Genomic DNA, 21123 nt, shown 5'->3' with positions numbered 1-21123 from the left:
AGTACTACTTCTAGAACTTGTAAAGTAATAATAAAAGTTAATTGTTAGAGTATACAAACTTTAATCCTTTAACCTCTACGTGAACACATCACATTCGTAGGGGCTTTGGAAGTCTCTTCTAGTAGTGTCAAAGCTTCGTCCGTGAATCTTTGCTTACGAATCTCGTCAAAAACGTTCTCTACGGCATTTTTGGTTCGACCGCAGCATAAAGCCAATCGTGGAATGGTTCTCAAAGAAGATCGATGAATTTTCGCTTCAGGGCTTCCTTTCAAAATAACGTGAGCATTCGCTCCGCCAAATCCAAAACTGTTGACTCCTACTACAGCACCTGCTTTCAAAGGTGTTGCTTTGGTAACTACCTTCAATCGTCCATCCAATAAGCTCGTAATATTAGTATTTGGAGTTTTATAATGCAGATTGGGTGGAATGAGTCCGGTCTCCATGGCAATAAGTACTTTCGCTATGGATGCAAGTCCTGGGAATTTGAAATGAATGCAAATTGAATGCATGAAAAAAATAGCAAGTATCTAAAAAGGTGTTTGCATGCCCCCTCCAAACAGTAATCTGAACGTGTAGGATCGTACGTGATATTTCAAGAACTTAAAATTTATGCAGAAAAATAGTTAAGAGAAATTGCAACATACCGGAGCTTCCTTCAGCATGTCCCATGACTGATTTAATTGATCCAATTAGTAGAGGCTCGCTTCTATTGCGTAGTATTGCATTTAAAATTGCCGATGCTTCAGCAGGGTCTCCTACTTTGGTACCAGTGCCATGAGCTTCAAGATACGAATAATCATTTCCGTCCAAGTTTGCTTCGCCTAATATATCTCGTAACAAACGTTCTTGCATTTGAGAAGATGGAAAGGTTATTCCTACAAAAGCCGACGGATAGAATAAGAAAAACTATGAACATCAAACGTTGGAATAATCTTGGTGAGAGACAGTGTAACGATACTTAGCTATTGCTATAGTGACACAGCATAGCCTGAAACACAGCAAAAACTACCGTGTTTTTTTTTCAAAATCAACAGTTTACAAAATTCATAATCGTAATTAAGTCTACTGAGAACAGAGACTAAGGAGTTTAAATCACTGAATATTTCGTTTTGTAAAGTTGAAATGATTTACGAAAATAATTTCTATAACATATGTCGTAGTCCTCAGGAAGAAGGTAATTTGCAACCCAATTATTTGTTTTTATCTAATGCTACTCAACATACAAATACAATTATTTACGCCTTTAAAAGCTTTCTGCTTGCCATGTAGAAATATAGGCCTAAAAAGGAGAATATGGAGACAATACTATGGTGCAGGTTTCAAAATATAACTAAATTTAATTTTGGTTATTCTAAATAGTATTTATTTCTCGACACATTTTTAAACTTTGTGGAATGGAACTGATTGCAATTGTATACCTTCGTTTTTCATCCCGTCAGTGTTGACTTTGGTGTGAACAACAGTGGCGTAGACTCTGCGAGCATCTTTGGATTTCTGTAAAAGTACCGCTGCAATGGCTTCAGACCGGACGTAACCATTTGCACTTTCATCGAAAGCCTTGGATTTTCCGTCTTTGGCCAACAAACCCAGCGAGTGAAATTGTAGAGACAATGCAGCTTTCAATATGGCGTTCGCACCGCAAACAATGGCGGCTTCACACTGGTTGCTACGCATTGAGAGGACGGCTAGATGGAAAGCGTATAAACTGGAAGAGCACGCGGTGTCCATGGTGATACTCGGGCCTCTAAAGTCGTACGCGAATGAGATTCTTTTAGACGATATAGATCGGGTTCGACTCAAAGGATTAAACTCGCAAGATCTTTCAACATGGATCGTTTCTTCCGTCTCGGAGAAGCACTGCCCATGAAACACGCCAATGTTTTTTCCTCGTAAAGATTGAGCACTATAACCTTAAGAAAAAGATATATCAATTACTAAGTGCGAATATACCGATATAGGGCCTAGAAGTCACTAGTTTTCCTCGGGTAGAACTCTCTTTCTCTATCTTCAGATTGCTAATTGGAGACGCCGTATTACCATCGGACGCTGCTTCCCACATAACGTCTTCCCTTATAAATGCTTCTTCCACAGTACCAGGTACCATACCGATATAACAATAATTTCCCCCTTAGGGTTTCTAATAGTCTCCCTAACAAGACACAAAAACATTTTATAAATTCTACGATCCACAAACAAACTTTTAAAGGCCGTCCGAGATCTCCCTACATTCTCCGTTACAACAACCCTATGTAATCCGCTTCTGATTACACGTACAAAAAACCAGAAGTGAGATGAGACTAGAAGTGAAGGGCTCTAGCATTGATAGTAGATCCTGGCACTAGTGAACAAATGTGAGGATTTTATGCCACTTCCCACGCGCCTACACTACTGAGAAAAAAATTGGTCGAGTTCCAAAAACATTTCCTATCCCCTTCCCCTCAACCTAATGCGGCGGAACACGGACGCGGGTGCTCGAATCTAGTTCGGCCGTCTACCACCGCGAGCGTCTCACGTTTTGGAGGGAGGATTCAGAAACCGCTACCAGAGGGCCAACCGTTGGTGTGTAATCAAGAATATTCACTTTCGCCAAGTTAAGAATTTGGTTAGCTCAGTACTTCTGGTCTCATCTCACTTCTGAAAAAACTTTAAGGGGAATTTGACGTTACTTATCTAAATCGGTACTCGTATTCCTAAAACTCGACAAAATACATATAGGAATCTTTAATAATTACACTCTGGGAAAAACCACTTTTTAATTTTCAGAGTGTTGACAAAATCTTACCAGCATCGACAATGGCCTCGTAAACTACCTCCAAAAGGATTCGTTGTTGGCAATCCATATTTTCAACCAACTTTTCATCAAGACCGAAATAATCGGCATCAAACTTGGAAATATCCTTGAGTCTTCCCTGTCGAGTTGGAATTCCAAATAAACCTATAAAAATGGTTAAAATAAAAATTATAAGTTAATGTTAAAACGTGGTCAAAAACCTTGTTACCTGATTTCCATCGTCCTCCATCCTCAGATACGAGGTCCACCTTGTTAAACAAGTTTCTTTCAAATTCTTCCATGTCGTCACTTTCCGGGAAGCGTCCGGATATTCCGGAAATGACTATGTCGTCTTCGAGTTCCCACTTTGGCCTCTTGTAGCTTGGTCTCGTGTTCTTGTCATCACGGTCTGTCTCAAGGACAGTTTCCGGTTTGAAATCACTATTTTCCCACATGGTTCCTTTTAAATTGCGTTAATTCACAGATTATAGGTTTAACGCTTTAATACAAATCTCAACAAGCAACTTGAGGAAATGCCCACTTTCTCATAATTATTTTCAAGATTCTTAAGTGTCTCGCATGTTAAGGCGATTTTGAGTCAGTAGGCATGAAATTTGAAGTACGAGGACCAACCCTACCTCGAAATCATAGATTTCAAGTAATATATAAAAAGGTTTCTTAACTCATTTAGGAGTTGCATTTTTCAAAGTTTAAAATTTACGTTTATTATCTCACAAATATAAAATAATAATAATGAAAAAATAATTTAAAGAGTGGAAAATAAGATTTAAAATATAACTAGGAAGGCATGAAAACATCACTCCTATATGTTCCAGGGGAATTCTAAAAGCCCGTGGCTCTTTGCCAGCCAGTTTCAAACGACAAGCCAATTTATTTAAAGGAAAAGTACAGTTAACGTAACATTATACCTTAAAAAAAACTGCTTTTTTCTAAATATAAAAAGAAAAATATTAAAAATAAATCTCTTATTAAAAATAATTGCATTTAACTGATCTTAAAAACCAGGACTACTGCGCTGCAATTGTTTTAGTGGCGTCTGCTAAACCGAAGCTACATTATCCTTACCCCTCTCAGTCTGTGAGAATTCAACCTATCCCTTAGGGGTAAGAGGCTAGGTTTAACAGACGCCACTAAAAACAATGGCGGCACAGTACTAATCGTTTTTAAGACTGCAAATTATTTTGTAATAAGAGATCCTAAGTTTTTATAATATTTTTCCTTTCATGTTTAGAAAAAGGCCGTTCTTTTAAGGTATAATATTACATTAACTGACATTTAATTTAACATTCAAAAAATTCCCATGTGACAAGTCACTTTAGAGAAAAAAATAAAAATCAAGTTATCCTACGTACCTGATGTTTGATTTACGATGTAATGCAAACTTCGATAAACTTGAGCCGAACGATTCTTATAAACTATACAAGAAAATTCTTTAGTCCTGAACTATGAGACACGACAGTTCTCAAGCACGACAAAGTCCTGTTGAATGTGATCCTTCATATATACTATTTTGTTTTATGCTAATTAAGAGGAAAACAAACGATATTGGTTCAGATAATATTTAAATATTCATGTCGAGAAACCTCATTTCAACAACATTACATTCATTATTTCCCTGCGGTTAAACGTGTCTCATTATTCTGTATTGATAGAAGTAAATAGCTATTTACTTCTGGTATTACTTATATTAAAGGAAGGGTTTTGAGACCTTTCGCCATTGTGAAACGCCCTGCAAATACCTCTAGTTGATTTTAATAATCAAAACGCTGTCAGATTGCATAGATAAATTAATTGCACTTTAGACCAAACATCTTATTTTTCGGCCGAATTGGTCGAACAACGTTAATAAACTCATAATATTTGTGTTGGTCTTGCTCATTTACTACTTTTACACTACCAGAGTGGGCCCACTTCTACCCGTTAAAAGTACACATCTGCTAGATAAAGCCCTCATTAACGTTCTTACATAGGAGGCTATTGAAATTGTCGAAAAAAGAAGGGCAGCCCGATATGTCTTACTCTTCATGTTTGCCAATTTCCTTGTTTTAAAGGATACGGTTTGGTAACTAAATGTTTTAGACCCCGTGTTCTTTGACACTTTTAACTCAGTCTGACCCAAAGAACACACACTACAGTATAATTGTTTTTACGTTGTTTAACTTAACGCGGTTTATATGATGGAACAATAGTAAGCTTTCAAATATAGTTGACAATGGTGTAATAAATCTCTGCGATACACACATTAAAAACGAGTAATTAATATTCCTTGATTTAATGATATGCAATGTAGGAAGTCTCATAGAAATATTGAAGGTCTTAAGAAACACAAAACTGATGACATATCTCACTAGCATAGGTAATTAATTTCCATAAGTATTACCAGGAGTTCATAATAACCGCCCTTCGGGGGGGAGAAGTAAGAAACTGACCATAGAGCGAATGGTAAAAATCGGAAACAACAAGATTTTGTCGTTGCGCATAGAAAGGACTAGCCTGTTGATGGACATACAACTTTACAGTAGATTGTAGTGGTATCTATGCTCCTTGGTTTTCGTTCCAAAACTTCCGTTGGCTGGGATCTCCGTCGTTAAGAAAAATGACGACTTTGATGGACGTAGAAACACGATGGAATTCTTATATTAAAGATACTGGGAATAAATTTGTCCATATCGTTTTAATTTAACCACGGAATTCTCACTCACACATACCACAACAAAACATTAACGACGATCGTTTAAATGTTTTGTAGAAAACTAGAAACCCCGACTAAAAGCCAACTTCTTAACCAAGGCTTAATTTACACCGTTTCGACAGAAGCAGACGTGAGCCATTTTCGCTCCCAAAATCACAAGATAAAAATAGTGCTAAACCGGAAGTGTGTAAGATAATGCGCGTGTTCGCTAAAAATTGGGGTAACTATTTCTTTGGGAGTTAAGCGGTGTATAAATCCGCTGAGCTTTACGGCGAAACTTTGTATTACACAATGCAGTAAAGCTAAGTTTTTAGTTGTAGGGTAGAAAATCTTTGTATTTTTACACTGGTTGTTTGCGCTCTACTCTGTTGTTGGATGAGATGCAAAAACAGCTTCCATGCTGCAATAAAAAGAGACCACCAATTTGGCGGCAGGGGTGAAGTTAGGTGCGAATTATTAAGTCCATATAAATATGGGTTTTTTGTGATAACGGAATGGTCAAGTTCTTAAGATCCCTAAAACAAAATAAAGCCTTGGTGACTGTATACGTCTCTGCCTCACCAAAGGTAAATTCTATGAAACATTTGACAAATGGCAAGCTGGTTGGCGGAAATTATTTTTTTTCCCGAAACATTGGGTGTCATACTTATTGTTATCACGTTACTTTTATCGCCAGTCAACACGTCATAGAAACCGATAGACTGTTTACTTTTTCACATGAAGGAAATTAATTTAAATATTTACCTAAAACAATGAAAACCGAAATCGTGTCGAAATGCTTCATTTTCTTTCGCTTACAAAACGCGCATGCGTGAATTGCCGAATGCCGATTTACGCAGCGTCTTTGCTACGACGGACACAAAATAATGACGTTGAGAAAGATTTATGGCATCATTTCTTTAATTATATTATATATCAACATATTAATCCTCGATTACGAAAGTTGCATAGCATTGCCAGTAAGATCGTATAATATAAAAAATAATCATTATCAAAAAGAATTTATAAAAGATTTGATGTTGTTATACATAAAGTGGATTATATGGTAGGAATATAGGAAGCTCTTCTATATGGATGATAATAGCTTATTGTTGATTATCTCCGCTATTTTAACAGCACTTTCTTTTTCCAAAATTGAAGTGTGATTTCCAGTAACACTGTGTAATTCAATTCTGCCGTCCACGAGCTGAAAAAAGTAAAAGAAAATTTGTTGAAAGCTTTGCTCTAAACTCAGGGAGGAGAGACTTGAGAGGGAGTGTTGATCTAATGCTAAAAAACCGTCATACAAATGGTAAGGGGGAAAAAATTGAGGGTACGAATTTCTATCTCCGTTCCACGATTTTAGCTAACACGCAGACGCGAGTGACGTCGTTTACTACCGCCAACAACACTTCTTATAGTTCACCATGACGGATATTCAAAAACAACCTTCCCCTTGCAGTTGAAAGCCGGTTTTTAAATTTGACGCATGCGCGCGGACACCGCGACGAGTGGCAGTGCCAGCGCCGGAGAGAAACGAGTTTAGCCACGATGCGAACGAACCCGCCTATTCACTTTATTACTCCCTCCCTGCTAAATTCTCACTATACGCATGGAATCTGTACATAAAAATGATAACTATGCGAAGCTTCTCATTGCTAAATTTGTGAAGTTAAATTTTTTCCTCATGTTAAATATATCGGTTTTGTATGAAAACGAGGCTTACGGCATTACCTTGCTCAGACCGTAATCCTCGGGAAGATCGGACGCGAAGTTGCATTCTGTAGCTTTCACCAAGGTAACGTCTCCACGGTATTTTTCAACAGATTCGTAATTATAGATAATGTTGATTCTTTGAAAGGTAGCCTCTACAACTTCTTCTAGATCATTTCCGTTAATCTCCATTCCTTTAGCTTGCCGTAAATAAGAACAAGTCAATTCGCATTTGTCTTTTAAGCTACTCAAACTTTTGGTGGCGTCTAGATTCTGCGAAAGTTAAAGTGTGAGTGTGACACTTATAAGATTCAGAGAAATCACGCTCCACATAAATATGGGTCGAAAAGATATTTTCTACTAGCATCTTCTAAAATACGACTGGGTAAAAAAGTCGCAATCTATAGAAACAATCGCCGTCTGTGAATGCACACAATCCTATAAAACGACGAGGGCACAGCAGTCTCTTTAATTTTGTCTCACAATGACAATGATGATAATGTAAGATTCTATTCCGGACCCATATTTATGTATTGTGTTATTTCAGTCAATAGTCATTATAACATTTACCACAGTATCCTCGTTGCCGAAGTATAGTTTCACAATATTTTCCATTACTCGAGAAGCTCCCTTTTCTTGAAACGTTTTCAGATCCCCGTGCTCCTGGTTGGCCATAAGTTTAAGCAAATCAGGCGTTCCGTCCAGGAGAGTTAACGTCTTGACGCCTTTTTCAGATCCATGATGCTTTTGAAGGTATAAAGCCATTTCAAACGCCACTATTCCACCAAATGAGTAGCCACACAGGTGGTAGGGACCATCTGGCTGAATTTCTCGAATTTTCTAAATACAGGAACAGATCAATTGGTAAATGAAATAAAATAATTATCTTTCCCCCATTATGATGGTATTTAACAATGGATTAATTTAGTTAATAAGAGACTTATTGTTTGCAACTGATATGGCATTCACTTAGTGTTTAAAGCAGCCTAGACTGTTCATTTCACTTTAAAGAAAGTATAGTTCCGAGTGACTTGGTTTGCTCGAAAACTCCTATTGTGAACCACCGACTTTAATGGGTTACAATTTAGGTGACAAATGGTAGGTGGATCTTTCATGACCATGGCTACAACTTTGAGGTCCAATTTAGTGTTGGAATGAAAGCCCGTTTATATTCAACAATACCAATAACACCAAAGTTGTTTAGCCAAATTTTGGACACTTCGGCTGTCGTCTGGAGTCAAGAACCACCTAAATTTGTTCTTCGTAGCTGTTTGTAAACATTTTCAACACAACAACATACGTACTTCAACATAATATCTCGCAAGTTCTGAAATTGACAAAGGGGCATCCAAAGTGCTTTCCATTCCAATGGCTGAGATTTTCAAATGGGAACTCATCGTTCTTAACGAGACTGTATTACCTTCAATGGGGTGAACAACGAAAACCGGTTTGTTAGATTTTATATTATTGAGCGGTACAGTGGTCTCAGAAGGAAACAGTGAATTTTGAGTTTTTGCGTGAATTTTAGATTCTTTATTAGAGTTGTCCGCTGAAGATGGTTCGGATGAAGTGTTTTGCTCTGAACCAATCTTAGCCAAGGCATCGATGTTTAAGTCTCGGATTTCTTGCATGGAAAGATTGAGCTCAAATTCTCTTTCAAGCATCTGCCTAACTTCCACAGCCATGAGGGAATCGAGCCCAAGCTCTCCAAGAGTCGTGCTTCTGTTTAAACTGTTCATGTCTTTCAAACCTAAATTATAAATAACAATTAAAATAACTGTTAAAAAACGTTCACTTGAATATAACAAAATAAAAAATATTCAGAGATAATCAACTAGAACGTTGAGCACTCACCTAATATGCGACAAATCGATCCGATGAGATCCTTCTTCGAACCTAAAGACTCATTTTTCTCAGCCGGTACAATACTCGAGACGACAGCCATACATGTCTTGTTGAGCAAGGCTTGATGTGATACTTGCAGAAAATAGTCGAGAGTGGATAAACACGAGTGCATTCTCTGAGGTAATGATCCACTAATCACAATATCGTTTCCACCCATCGTTTCAATTACAACGCCTACGTCACCGATGGCTCCCCATTGAATTGCCAATCCAGGAAGACCATCCTTTTGTCTTCGCTCACAAATCCTTTCCATGGTCGAGTTGGCGAAACCGTAGTTAGTCTGTCCAATGTTGCCTCTACCAGAAGTGACCGAAGAGAAGACAACAAACCAGTCCAGGTCTGGACACATCGCTCGGGTGGCTTGATCTAAGTGAACCGTGCCTCTTACTTTGGGATCGGTGACAGCGATAAAATTTTCCACAGATTGATTTCCCAGAACTGCGTCTTTTAAAACCATGGCTAAGTTAAAGACCCCGCCCACTGATCCAATCTCCTGGGCTTCCCGAATGAGGGCGTCAGCACCTTCCCTAGTCGTGGCGTCATTCGTGGAGACTTTAACTACCACGTTTTTACAACTCCATTTCTTGAGACACATTTTTTGGTATCCAGATCGAGCACCTGTTCTAGATGTTAACACCAATTTGTGGCAGCCTTGCTCCAACAGCCAATTGGCCAGCTCCAAACCGAATCCTCCTAGCCCACCAGTTATGATATAAGATTTTTTAGGGTTGCAGTGCGTTTTAGGGATTGCCGGAATTATAATAGGAGCGGGTCTGATTTTCTTCAACTTCTCTTCCTCACGAATTTTAATGACAACCTTGCCGATGTGCTTCCCGCTGGCCATGAAACGAAAAGCGTCCTCAACTTGGTTCGAGGCAAAGACGGTACTTTGGAGAGGTTGAACGGTGCCATTTTTAATGCCCTCAGTAAGTAATTCATTAATTTGTCGTTTGACTACGGCGTTAGCCGTATTTTTCTCAAAATGGGCGTCCAAAAGAACACCGTGAAATATAACGTTCTTAAAGAAGGCCGACATGCCTAGGGGATTGTTCTTGGAAAGATCATACTTGCCGATCTCCAAGAATCGTCCGGACGGCGCTAAGCAACGTACGCTGGCTTGTAGCTTTTCTTCCGATAAAGAATTTAGAACCAAGTCTACACCTATTATTCAATAATGAAAATTGATATAAGGAACTGGATTTTAACATAATTTTTTCAATATAATATTATGCATGTGTTTCTTTTTTTTTTAACGCTTTTGCAAGTTAACTAACCTCTTCCTTTGGTTTCATTTTTAATGTTAAACTCGAACGAAACGTCACGGGAGTTGCTTATATGGTTGTCTTTTAATTGTGGGAACCGCTTCTTAAGGTACTCTCGCTTTTCTATCGAACCCACAGTGGTGAAAACTTGACAACCCATGCTTAAACAGATTGCAATGGCCGCCTGTCCAACGCCACCACTTCCGGAATGAATTAGAACACTCTCACCGGGCTTCATTTTACCTCGAATAATTAAAGCATAGTACGCCGTACTGTACGCCACTGGAACCGTACTCGCTTCTGCCAATGTCCAGTGGTCGGGCACCTCCCAAAGGAGGCCAGTGTCTGCTAACACTTCTGTGGCTAGTGCTTTGCTACTTACTATTCCCATAACGCGTCTACCTTCTTGAGTGTCTTCTCGACCAGAGAATTCAAGGCCCAAAATGCATTCATTGGGTGACAAATTACCTTACAAAAACAAGGAGTTACAGTCATTTGTTTTTCAAAAATAAAAAACAATTTGAAATAAGTATTACCGGGAAGAGCATCTGCTGCAAGTTTGCCTGTGGCTAACATGATATCTCGAAAATTTAATGACGAGTAGTATAACTGATAAAGTTCTGTTCCAGGTTGACTGTCCTTGGGGCTGAGAGAGTTTAGAGGAGAAGTAATCCACCTTATGGTAGACAAGTCACCACGTGTTAGAATATCGGCGTACGCGTGTTGAGTCAAGACAGTAAAACTCTCGCTTGGAGGAGGAAGTCCAAAATGACGAAAGGTACCCCATTGGCCATTGCTTCTAACATTCACCAAAAGATTCTTCTCTACTACTTCGGCATAAAATGGGTCTGAGGGATCAAACTGTGGAAGAGTCTCTTCGTAGTTCGCATTAAAGACACATCTACAATAGGAAGCAGTTTTAAAGCATAGTACCAATTTTTTTGAAAAAACATAACTGACAACAAAAATTTAAAGCATACCGTATTTTGTTCCCACCACCAGTTTCTTGTCGAAGACAGTTGACCAAGCCGATAATTCCGGTTTCAGTGTTATTTGCAAACAACCACAAATTTTCACCTTCAGTAGAACCATCCAGATTTTTCACTGCTTTTTTCAAAGGCTCGACCCAAGAATCGTAGTTACTGTTATCTATCTCTAATATTGTCTGTTTAGGAATCGCATCTAATGAAGCCTTTTGTTTCCTCATTATATAAAGATTCGAAGACAGGCTGTCCGATTTCTTGGCGATCATGGTCAGTCCAACGCTCTTACTAGTGGCAACAACATCTTGTTCCGATAAGATTTTATCATAACCGCGAGAAAGAAGTATCTCCGCTGGTGTTAAACTCGTTCTTTCGATCAGAAACACGAAACCATTGCATTTAGTTGCCTGTGCAATTGATCGCATCGCAGTTTTAAGACATATATCGCGACGCCCTACTGCACGGAGGTCCTTAGCGACAACCAAGTCGTAAACGTCCGAAGGTGCCTCCTTCGAATACAAATCCCAGGAAATTACGTTGACATTGTCACCAAGACTGGAATAGTCTAAACCAGAATCGTTAAAGACTTCTCCGACGGTGTAATTGGCTCGCGTGACCAGGTGGTATTTGCTGATGTAGTTAAGCAAGTGTGGTGCAATTATGGTTTCAAAGGCCAAGTCCAATATATTCAGTTTCAGCATGTTTGGCGTGTTTTCTACTACCAAATCCAAGGACGCCCTTAAACATTTCTCGTTTAACAGGGATGTTGAAAAAATGTCTTTTGCGAGTGATGTCTTGTTATTTTCAACTGCCTTATCTATGGTCCCTTTCAAGTCATGGGTTTCTTTTGGTGACAACAAGTTATCGAGGATCTCTTTCAAAGTTTTCAGCATGCTGTGTTCGTCGGAATTTTTGTCGAAGTAGGAACTGACCAGATCGTCTGAAGCTTCTTTAGAGCCACGTAAAAATTCCATTATTTGGGCTTCATTCTTGCCACTGGCTTTCAAGATTCTTTTACAAACTGTAGAACTAACATTTTTGTATTCAACCATAAAATTTTTCTCATCGTCTGTCAAAATGTTATAGTCGTTGTTAGGAACGAATTTATATTCCTCAAGAATCGGGGAACAATGAGAGCCTTGACGACGTGCTGCTGCGCTTACGACAAGTCCCTCCAATTCTACTCCTCCAGAAGAACACGAGTTGATGTAAGGATCAAAAAATATTTCAAGTTCTGAGACTTGAGTAGCTCTTGGTTGCTTCCTAGGATCGATTTTAACCCGTTGCAATTTTGTCGGTAGATATAGCCCTCGGTTTTTCTGACCGAGGATTGGAAATTGAAGCATAGCATCCATGAATGTCACCCAATTGCCATCCCATCGTAACTTGCCATTCAAACTGTTTGACTCTACTTCAATAACTCCCTGGAATGTGGGTCCGTACTCGTATCCTCTCAGAAGCAGTTCTTTGTAAAAGTCTTTCTTATTAATTAAGAAATCAGTTACCATGTCCTTTCTCAGGGGTGACTTCTTGATTTCGTTTTCTAAATTCAAGGACGGGTCTTCTGGTACATAAATCCTACCACTTACAACAACCGAACTTCCTTCGCAAATTTTAAATTCTCTGTTTTTGTAAAGGCCTACTTGGAATTTAACATAACCTTTATCCGGCATGATAGTTGCACGATGAAGAATGACGTCTTCGAAAACTACGGGTAAGGTTTCAAAATCACTAAACTCCCGTTTGGCCAGTGTTTTCCAAGCCAACATGAGGTAGCCAGTCGCCGGGTACAATACACGTCCATCAATTTTATGGCCCACAATGTAATAGTCGTTCTCGGAAGGACTTGATGAGTTTGCGTAAAATGAATTTATTAAGGTCGTTGAAGTGTCCACAAAGTTACTCATTGTTGCAACCCTGTGGGATTTAGTGTGGTTCCATTTCACAAGAGTTGAGAGTCTGGGAGTTCCACGAGGAACTGGATATGATATTGGAGGGTACAAATTCTTTGCTGCTGGGTTTAGGCCCAAGTTGTACAACCTAATATGAAAGAGGTTAAATAATAAATTTTACGTAGGTGAAGCAATTCGATTAAATATGACTCACTTTCCAATTGAGGACAAGAAAATGGTTAGATCTTCAGAGTCTGAGTTAGTCATCATAGAAATGTATTTACACTCCTCACCAAGCCCTTCTTTGACCATGGATTCCAGAATGCCATGAGCAGCTATCTCTATGACAAGTGCATTCTTTGGGACATGCCTCATGGCTTCGTGAAAGAAGACTGGCGATGTTATATTGTTAGCAAAATATTCTGGAGAACAGAACTCAACCAACGGATTATTCCAAGCCACTTCTAGTAGAGATGAAGTAATCCAACGGCTTTTTCGTTGTTGACCTTTAGAAATAACTTTATTCAAAGTGTTTGACAACTCTTTTCCGAGTGGGTTGATGTAAGGACTATGGAAGGGCAGCTGAAAACATTGAACTTCTTTAACAAAAACTCCTTGATCTCGCATTTCACCAAGAAATTCTCTAAGGCTATGTGGAGGTCCAGCTAATGTAACGCAATCCGTGGAATTATTACAGACTGGAAATACACCTTCCGGACAAAGATAGTTAGCCTCTCGCCATGATATTCCGACAACAGCCATTTCTCCTACTGGTATTTGTGCACGTTCGCAACACCTGGCAGTCCAGTAAGCGGCCAGAATAGTTTCTTTTGCAGTGAAACTACCATCCGCATAAGCGCAAGCAAATTCACCCACCGAGTGTCCAACTATACCTTCTGGAAATATGTCTAGATCTCTTAACACATCCACTAAGGCAATCTGAGTGACTACCATCGATACAAAGGAATTTAGGAGGTTGCAATTCTCTTTAAGACCTTCGTTAACAAGATGAAGCAGGTCGAAGTCTAATGGTTTTAATATTTCTGCTGATCGCCTTATGGAATTTGCAAAAGGCTGTAACTGCATCAGTTCTTTAGTCGCCTTCGGCCACTGAGAATCCAGTCCAGAAAACACAAACCATACGGGTCGAATGGTTGATGACGCTAGTTCGATATGTTTAATGAGGTTTTCCTCGTAATTTTCAATAAGCGTGAATCCTCTGTACGGCATTCCACTCGTTGGGGCTTTGGAAGTCTCTTCTATTAGTGTCAAAGCTTCGTCGGTGAAGCGCTGCTTACGTATTTCGTCAAAAACGTTCTCTACGGCTTCTTTGGTTCGACCACAGCATAAAGCCAATCGTGGAATGGTTCTCGGAGAAGATCGTTGTTTTTTCTCTTCAGGGCTGCCTTTCAAGATAACGTGAGCATTCGCTCCGCCAAATCCAAAACTGTTGATGCCCACTAAAGCACCGGCTTTTAAAGGTGTTGCTTCGCTTACTACCTTCAATCTCCCTTCCAGTAAGCTCGTAATATTTGTATTTGGAGTATTATAATGCAGATTGGGCGGAATGAGTCCGGTCTCCATGGCAATAAGTACTTTGGCTATGGACGCAAGTCCTGAAAGGAAAAATTTGCCATATAATGAATTATTTATAAAATTAACATATAATTCAGAGTTTTTGTACAATTATTATCAAATATGATATGTTGTCGCTTGTATCAACGGCTCCTTAAATAAAATTTAAGTGTGTCGCACTGCAGCTTTCAATGTTGATTTTTAGCCACATCGTAGTATACGATGAGGCTCTTGGTTTGACCCGAGCCGTAGTAGTGGTAGTAGTAGTAGTAGTAGTAGTAGTAGTGGCCGGGGTTGTCACTTCGTTATCGTTAGATTTTAGCTTAAAAGGAATTCGATAGTACCTCATACCACCCATAGGGGTAACTGAGCTTGGTTAGAGATTTTATTTTCATTAAAATTTTTTTTGTCGCAGCCGGGTTTCGAACCCGGGTCGTTCACGCAGCAGTAAGACACTCGACCACTATACCACGAGGACTTGACAATACGAGCGAGTTTTCTTCCTTTAATTTATCTCTAAAGGGTCGGAAATGAGGGAGGGCCCTGTTTATTTCTGGGGTCGGATACTTATGTATTTTTGGGGTCGGACACTTCTGAATTTGTGTCTTTTGGTCTTTATATTTCTTTTCTTTATATTTTCTGAATTTGTATCTTTGGGGTTTCTGCATTGGTATCTTTCGGGTCGGATACTTTCGAATTTGTATCTTTCGTGTCGGATACTTCCGAATTTGTATCTTTCGGGTCGGATACTTCTGAATTGGTATCTTTGGGGTCGGATACTTCTGAATTGGTATCTTTGGGGTCGGATACTTCTGAATTGGTATCTTTGGGGTAGGATACTTCTGAATTTGTATCTTTGGGGTCGGATACTTCTGAACTTGTATCTTTGGGGTCGTATACTCCACCAGACTTCATTAAAGTGGAAGTGGCGACTTTAATTCTTAAAATAACCATTAATAATCTAAATTTGTTAAAGCTAAATGGAAAGAAAGGTATAGCGTGTTATATTTCCCCTTCCCGCGGGCGCCGGCCTTGACTGGCTGAGGCTCCGCTCTGCCTTTACCAGTATTACGGTTATCACTGTTTAGGGTAGGGCATCGAGGGGCTATTAACTCTGATTTTTATGTACGGTAAATCTAAATCATTTAAGCATTGTAAAAGATAGCGCTATTCACTCATTATGGTATGGTATAGAGGGGTTATCCTCTCATTAGGGTAGGGTATAGAGGGGTTATCCTCTCATTAGGGTAGGGTATAGAGGGGTTATCCTCTCATTAGGGTAGGGTATAGAGGGGCTATTCACTCGTATGATGTGGCTACTATTACGAGCCCTTGGGCCGTCTTGTTTATATTATGAAGAGCAACCTTCTCTGCTGAAATAGAGAGTCACCTCGCTCGTAATTTATCGTAAATCGACAACCCAACTTTGTTTTTATAAAAGTTTCAAGCCAACTTGTCCTAATAACTTTGGACAGAGTTTGCATGGTGTGCAATACAATGGGGTGTCTTAATTACTCGCTCTATATTAACGTTGAATTGTATGTACTATATCTACTTCTCGTTACTCGTCCAAATATTAACCTTGACTAAAGAAGTTTCTTGTAACAGAGGTTTTTTATGCAAAAATATAATTCATATCAACTATTTTCAATGCGTGTTATTGAAATTAATCCTACCTGTATCATTTTAAGAAACTTTACTTCTAATATCGTAGGAAATATTTTTAACGTTTGTTACCAAGCATATGCCTCTTCGGCGATTTTCTGAAAATTGGTGAGTTTAGGATGGTCGATTCCCAATAAGCCTTATGTAAAAGCGTCTAAGCGTGAACCTTTATAGGTAGCCCAACCATTGGAGTTCTAGACGCTTCTTCAAACTATAGCCAATCGACGCGTATATATTTATTGCAACGATGATAATGCTGTAGAAGCCAATGAGACAGATTGGTGTTTGTGTGGAACAAACGGCCAGACAGACACACACGTAATCGTCACTCTGAGCGGTAATAAATGAGCTAGGCTTGTTCGATGCAATAGCGCATAAAGTTAATGAAGGAAAAATGTAGAAATGATAAAGTAAAGATAAAGAATGTTCTAAAAATGGTGAAATGATTCCTGGGAAAATTTGTAAAATATATGAAAAGTATCAATATGGGTTTTCATTCTCCCTCGAAACAATGAGCAGATTTCGGGGGTGAGATTTATGTAGAACAGTTGCATATTAATAGAATTAGCAACATACCGGAACTTCCTTCAGAGTGTCCCATGTTCGATTTAATGGATCCAATTAGCAAAGGTTCGATTCTGTTGCGAAGTATTGTATTTAAAATTGCCTCTGCTTCAGTAGGGTCTCCAACTTTGGTACCAGTGCCGTGAGCTTCAAGGTACGAATAATCATTTCCGTCCAAATTCGCTTCGCCCAATACAGCTCTTAACAAACTTGTCTGCATTTGTGAAGATGGAAAGGTAATTCCTACAAAAAGGATAGCATTAGATAAAACATTTAAAACCAAATAAGTGTATAATCTTGGGGATAGACCGACTAACGAACCCTAGCCCTTGCTGTAGTGACAAAGCATGGCATAAACTACTGTGCTAGCTTACAAAATTCATAATCTTATAATTATCTACAGAGAACAAAGATTGGGGGTTTAAATAACTGTTGATTTCTTTTTATAAAGTTGAAATGATTTAAGAAAATAATTTAGTAGCATCTGACTCAATAGACCCAACCAACAAATCTTTTGAATTTTTATAACGGCTCAGATTTCGTTCTCGGGTTTTGAGGCGAGATAGGGATAACCTGATTGGCTTGATTTTGCCATGCGCAGAACCGGTTTTACCCCAAGAGTCAGACTCTAATCCAATCAGAAAAATAAGAGATTTATTTTCGACGCTCAACGATTGATGGTACTAGAGTCAACTTTGTTTGTCACGTGATCCTATCCCTTAGATGGAGACGAGACCAAGCCAACTTGCTTATTTCTTGGTTGGGTCTATTTCCTGCGGGATTTCAATAACATAGGGAAAAGGGAATTTTAAGCTAGAGTAATTGTTTTTATCTATTACTACGTAAAATCATGGTAAAATACAAATGCCATTATTTACGCCTATAAAAGCTTTCTGCTTGACAAGTAGAAATAAAAAGGGGACAATGTAGAGACTGTACGATGATGCAGTTCTCGTTGTATTATTGCTTGCATTACATCTAACATTGCTATACCAAATCCAGATATTTATAACTATATTTAATTATACTAATTACGATTTATCTCTCTTTACATTTTCAAACTTTGGGGAAAGGAACTGATTTCAGTTACATACCTTCGTTTTTCATGCCATCAGCGTTGACTTTGGTGTGCACAACAGTGGCGTAGATTCTTCGAGCATCTTTGGATTTCTGTAAAAGTACCGCTGCAATGGCTTCAGACCGTACGTATCCATTTGCACTTTCGTCGAAAGTCTTGGATTTTCCGTCTTTGGCCAACAAACCCAGGGAGTGAAATTGTAGAGACGAGGCAGCTTTCAATATGACGTTCGCACCGCAAACAATGGCGGCTTCACACTGGTTGTTACGCATTGAGATGACGGCTTGATGGAAAGCGTATAAAGTGGAAGAGCACGCTGTGTCTATGGCCAAACTCGGACCTCTGAAGTCGTACGCGAATGAGATTCTTTTAGACGCTATAGACCGGGTACTACTCAAAGGAATCATTCCGCAAATCTTATCAACATCGGAAGAAAAAGCTTCTTCAGTCTCGGAGATGCACTGACCAAGAAACACTCCAATGTTTTTGCCTCGTAAAGATTCAGCGCTATATCCTAGAAGCAATTGGTATACCAATTACTAAGTGTGAATATGCAGATATAGTTGTTACTTAGCAAAATCGGTGCTCATTTTCAAAAATATCGATAAAATATATTTGAGAATCTTTAGCAATTATACTCTGGGAAAATCAGTTTGGAGTTTTCGGAGCGTTGAAAAATTCTTACCAGCATCCACAATGGCCTCGTAAACTACCTCCAAAAGGATTCGTTGTTGGCAATCCATATTTTCGACCAGTTTTTCATCAAGACCGAAATAATCGGCATCAAACTTGGTAATATCCTTCAGGCTTCCCTGTCGAGTCGGAATTCCGAATATACCTAGTACAGGTAATTAAAATAATTACAAATTCCATAAAACCAGGATAAAAAACCTTCTTGTTACCCGATTTCCATCGGCAGCCATCTTCAGATACGAGGTCCACCTTGTTTATCAAGTTTCTTTCAAATTCTTCCATGTCGTCACTTTTCGGGAAGCGTCCGGATATTCCGGAAATGACTATGTCGTCCTCGAGTTCCCACTTTGGCGTCTTGTAGCTAGGTCTCGTGTTCTTATCATCAAGGTCTGTCTCAAGTACAGTTTCTGGTTTGAAATGACTATTTTCGCACATGGTCCTTCTAAATTGTATTAATTCACAAATTAGGATTAAACACTTATCTTATCAAGCGACTTGAGTGGAATGCCCTTTTTCTTATAACTATTTTCCAGGATCTTAAGTGTCTTGAAAATGAAACTGATCTTGAGTTATGCACGAAATTTAAAGTACGAAACCGTATTCAAGAACTGCGAATCCATATATTTGAATTAATATTCCAAGATCAACAAATACAAGCCGTTTCTTAACCCAATGAGGAGTTGCACTCGTCAAAGTTCAAAACTTTAATTTGAGGATTCATACCATTTACACCAGGCAGCCTGGCGGAAATGATATGAATCCCCCGTGTGTGTAAACTATCTATATAAAATAATATAAAAATATCTTATAGAGTAGAAAATAAGCTTTAAAGAATAAAATAATGATAATAAAAAAAACTTTGAAGCCCTGAAAGTCCACTCAATGTTCCTGGGAATTCTGAGAGCCCGTAGCTCTTCGTGAGTAGTACATGTTTGTTTATACAAAATGAATACGGTTGAAAATCATGGGCATTTGTGATCCCGAGGTATTCAGAAAGCCCTTAGCTCTTTGCCGGCCCGATGCAAACGTTAAACCAATTTAATCAACAGTCAAAAAACTCCTGTGGTGTGCGAGTCCCGTTTTTTCGGTTTTGAACCGAGTCCGAGTATCAAAATAAGTTTCATATCGAGTATCAAAAATGTTTTCGTGATTAGGTCAATTTTTTTTTAGTATTGGTTGAGTCTCAAATATTTTCTTGTCGAGTATAAATCGAGTAAATTTCTAGAAAATAACGAAGATGTTCAGTTATCTACAATGTTAAAATATTGTTAGTGAACAAAATAATAATTATATTTCCGACACGTCAGTAAAAAACTAGAAATTTTAAACATTCATGGGCGAAATAACGGTTAAACAAAGCGGCTATGAATTAAACACTAATCAGCTCTAATGCCTTGGATTTGAGTATAGGTCGATTAGTTAAGAAGTTAAAATGCTACTCGAATTTTTCTCGAGTATTTCAATATGTTGTTATCGAGTACTCGCACACCACAGAAAAATTCCCATGTAATAACATGCCCTTAACAAGTGACATAAATAATGCCACTTTAGAGAAAAAATTAAAATCAAGTCATCCTACGTACCCGATGTTTAATAACAATCAAACTTCGATAAACTTGAGTCGAACGATTCTCATAAGCTATATTAGTTATTCGGTTGTTAGATATCTAAGAAAATTGTTTAAGAAATCTATCGTAATTTTTAAGTCCTGGACTTAGAGACACGACAGTTCTCAACCTCGAGTAAGTCCTTCTGAATGTGACGCTCTATATATATACATTTATATTTTAAGTTAAATAAAAGGAAAAGATACGATATTGGTTGAGACTGTATTTAAATATTCATATCAAGAAACATCATTTCAACACCATTATTATCATAGTTTCCCTGCGGTTAAACGCGTCTTATTACACTGTATTTCTTATATTAAAGGAAGGGTTATGAGACTTTTCGCCATTGTGAAACTCCCAGAAAATAGGCCGATCTCTTATTGATTTTAAAAATAAGGACGCTATCAAATAGCATCGATAAATTAATTGTACCTAAGACCAAACAAGTTATTTTGCGCTGAATTGGTTCGAAAACGTTAATAAACTAATATTATTTGCGTTGGTTTTACCGTTTTACTACTTTCGTATTACCAGCTTAGGCACACTTCTGCTGGATGAAGGATCATTGATGTTCTTAGATTGGAGGCTATTGAAATTGTCTAAACAAGATGAGCAGGCTTTCTAATATGTGCCAATTTCCTTGTTTTTATGGCCGATGCTTGGGGGCTCGTACCTCCGAAACTAAATGTTTTAGACCCCATGCTTTTTGAAACTTTCCACT

The 21123-nt window shown here is 38.5% G+C and overlaps 2 protein-coding genes across 2 annotated transcripts; both read right to left on the bottom strand.

The window, feature by feature from the left end:
* Positions 1-600: 600 nt before the first annotated feature.
* Positions 601-4817, bottom strand: LOC149618618 (fatty acid synthase-like). Its single transcript, XM_089854513.1, has 6 exons — positions 4811-4817; positions 4144-4206; positions 3000-3230; positions 2783-2935; positions 1419-1910; positions 601-875 (listed from the first exon to the last, which is right to left on the bottom strand). The coding sequence occupies exons 1-6, from the start codon at positions 4815-4817 to the stop codon at positions 601-603; spliced, it is 1221 nt and encodes a 406-aa protein (XP_089710639.1).
* A 1410-nt stretch (positions 4818-6227) lies between these two features.
* Positions 6228-19516, bottom strand: LOC149618617 (fatty acid synthase-like). Its single transcript, XM_089854512.1, has 13 exons — positions 19002-19516; positions 18785-18937; positions 18116-18613; positions 17034-17264; positions 13432-14833; positions 11323-13365; positions 10879-11243; positions 10355-10810; positions 9030-10241; positions 8480-8925; positions 7746-8015; positions 7197-7448; positions 6228-6669 (listed from the first exon to the last, which is right to left on the bottom strand). The coding sequence occupies exons 1-13, from the start codon at positions 19225-19227 to the stop codon at positions 6550-6552; spliced, it is 7674 nt and encodes a 2557-aa protein (XP_089710638.1). The 5' UTR covers positions 19228-19516; the 3' UTR covers positions 6228-6549.
* Between the last annotated feature and the right edge of the window lie 1607 nt (positions 19517-21123).

This window comes from Phalangium opilio, unplaced genomic scaffold (assembly GCF_054372755.1).
Source record: "Phalangium opilio isolate 3A_F unplaced genomic scaffold, DU_Popi_V2 ptg000209l_1, whole genome shotgun sequence".
Lineage (NCBI taxonomy): Eukaryota > Metazoa > Arthropoda > Arachnida > Opiliones > Phalangiidae > Phalangium > Phalangium opilio.
Note: the sequence above shows the minus strand (reverse complement) of the source record. Positions and strands in the feature narration are given on the sequence as shown.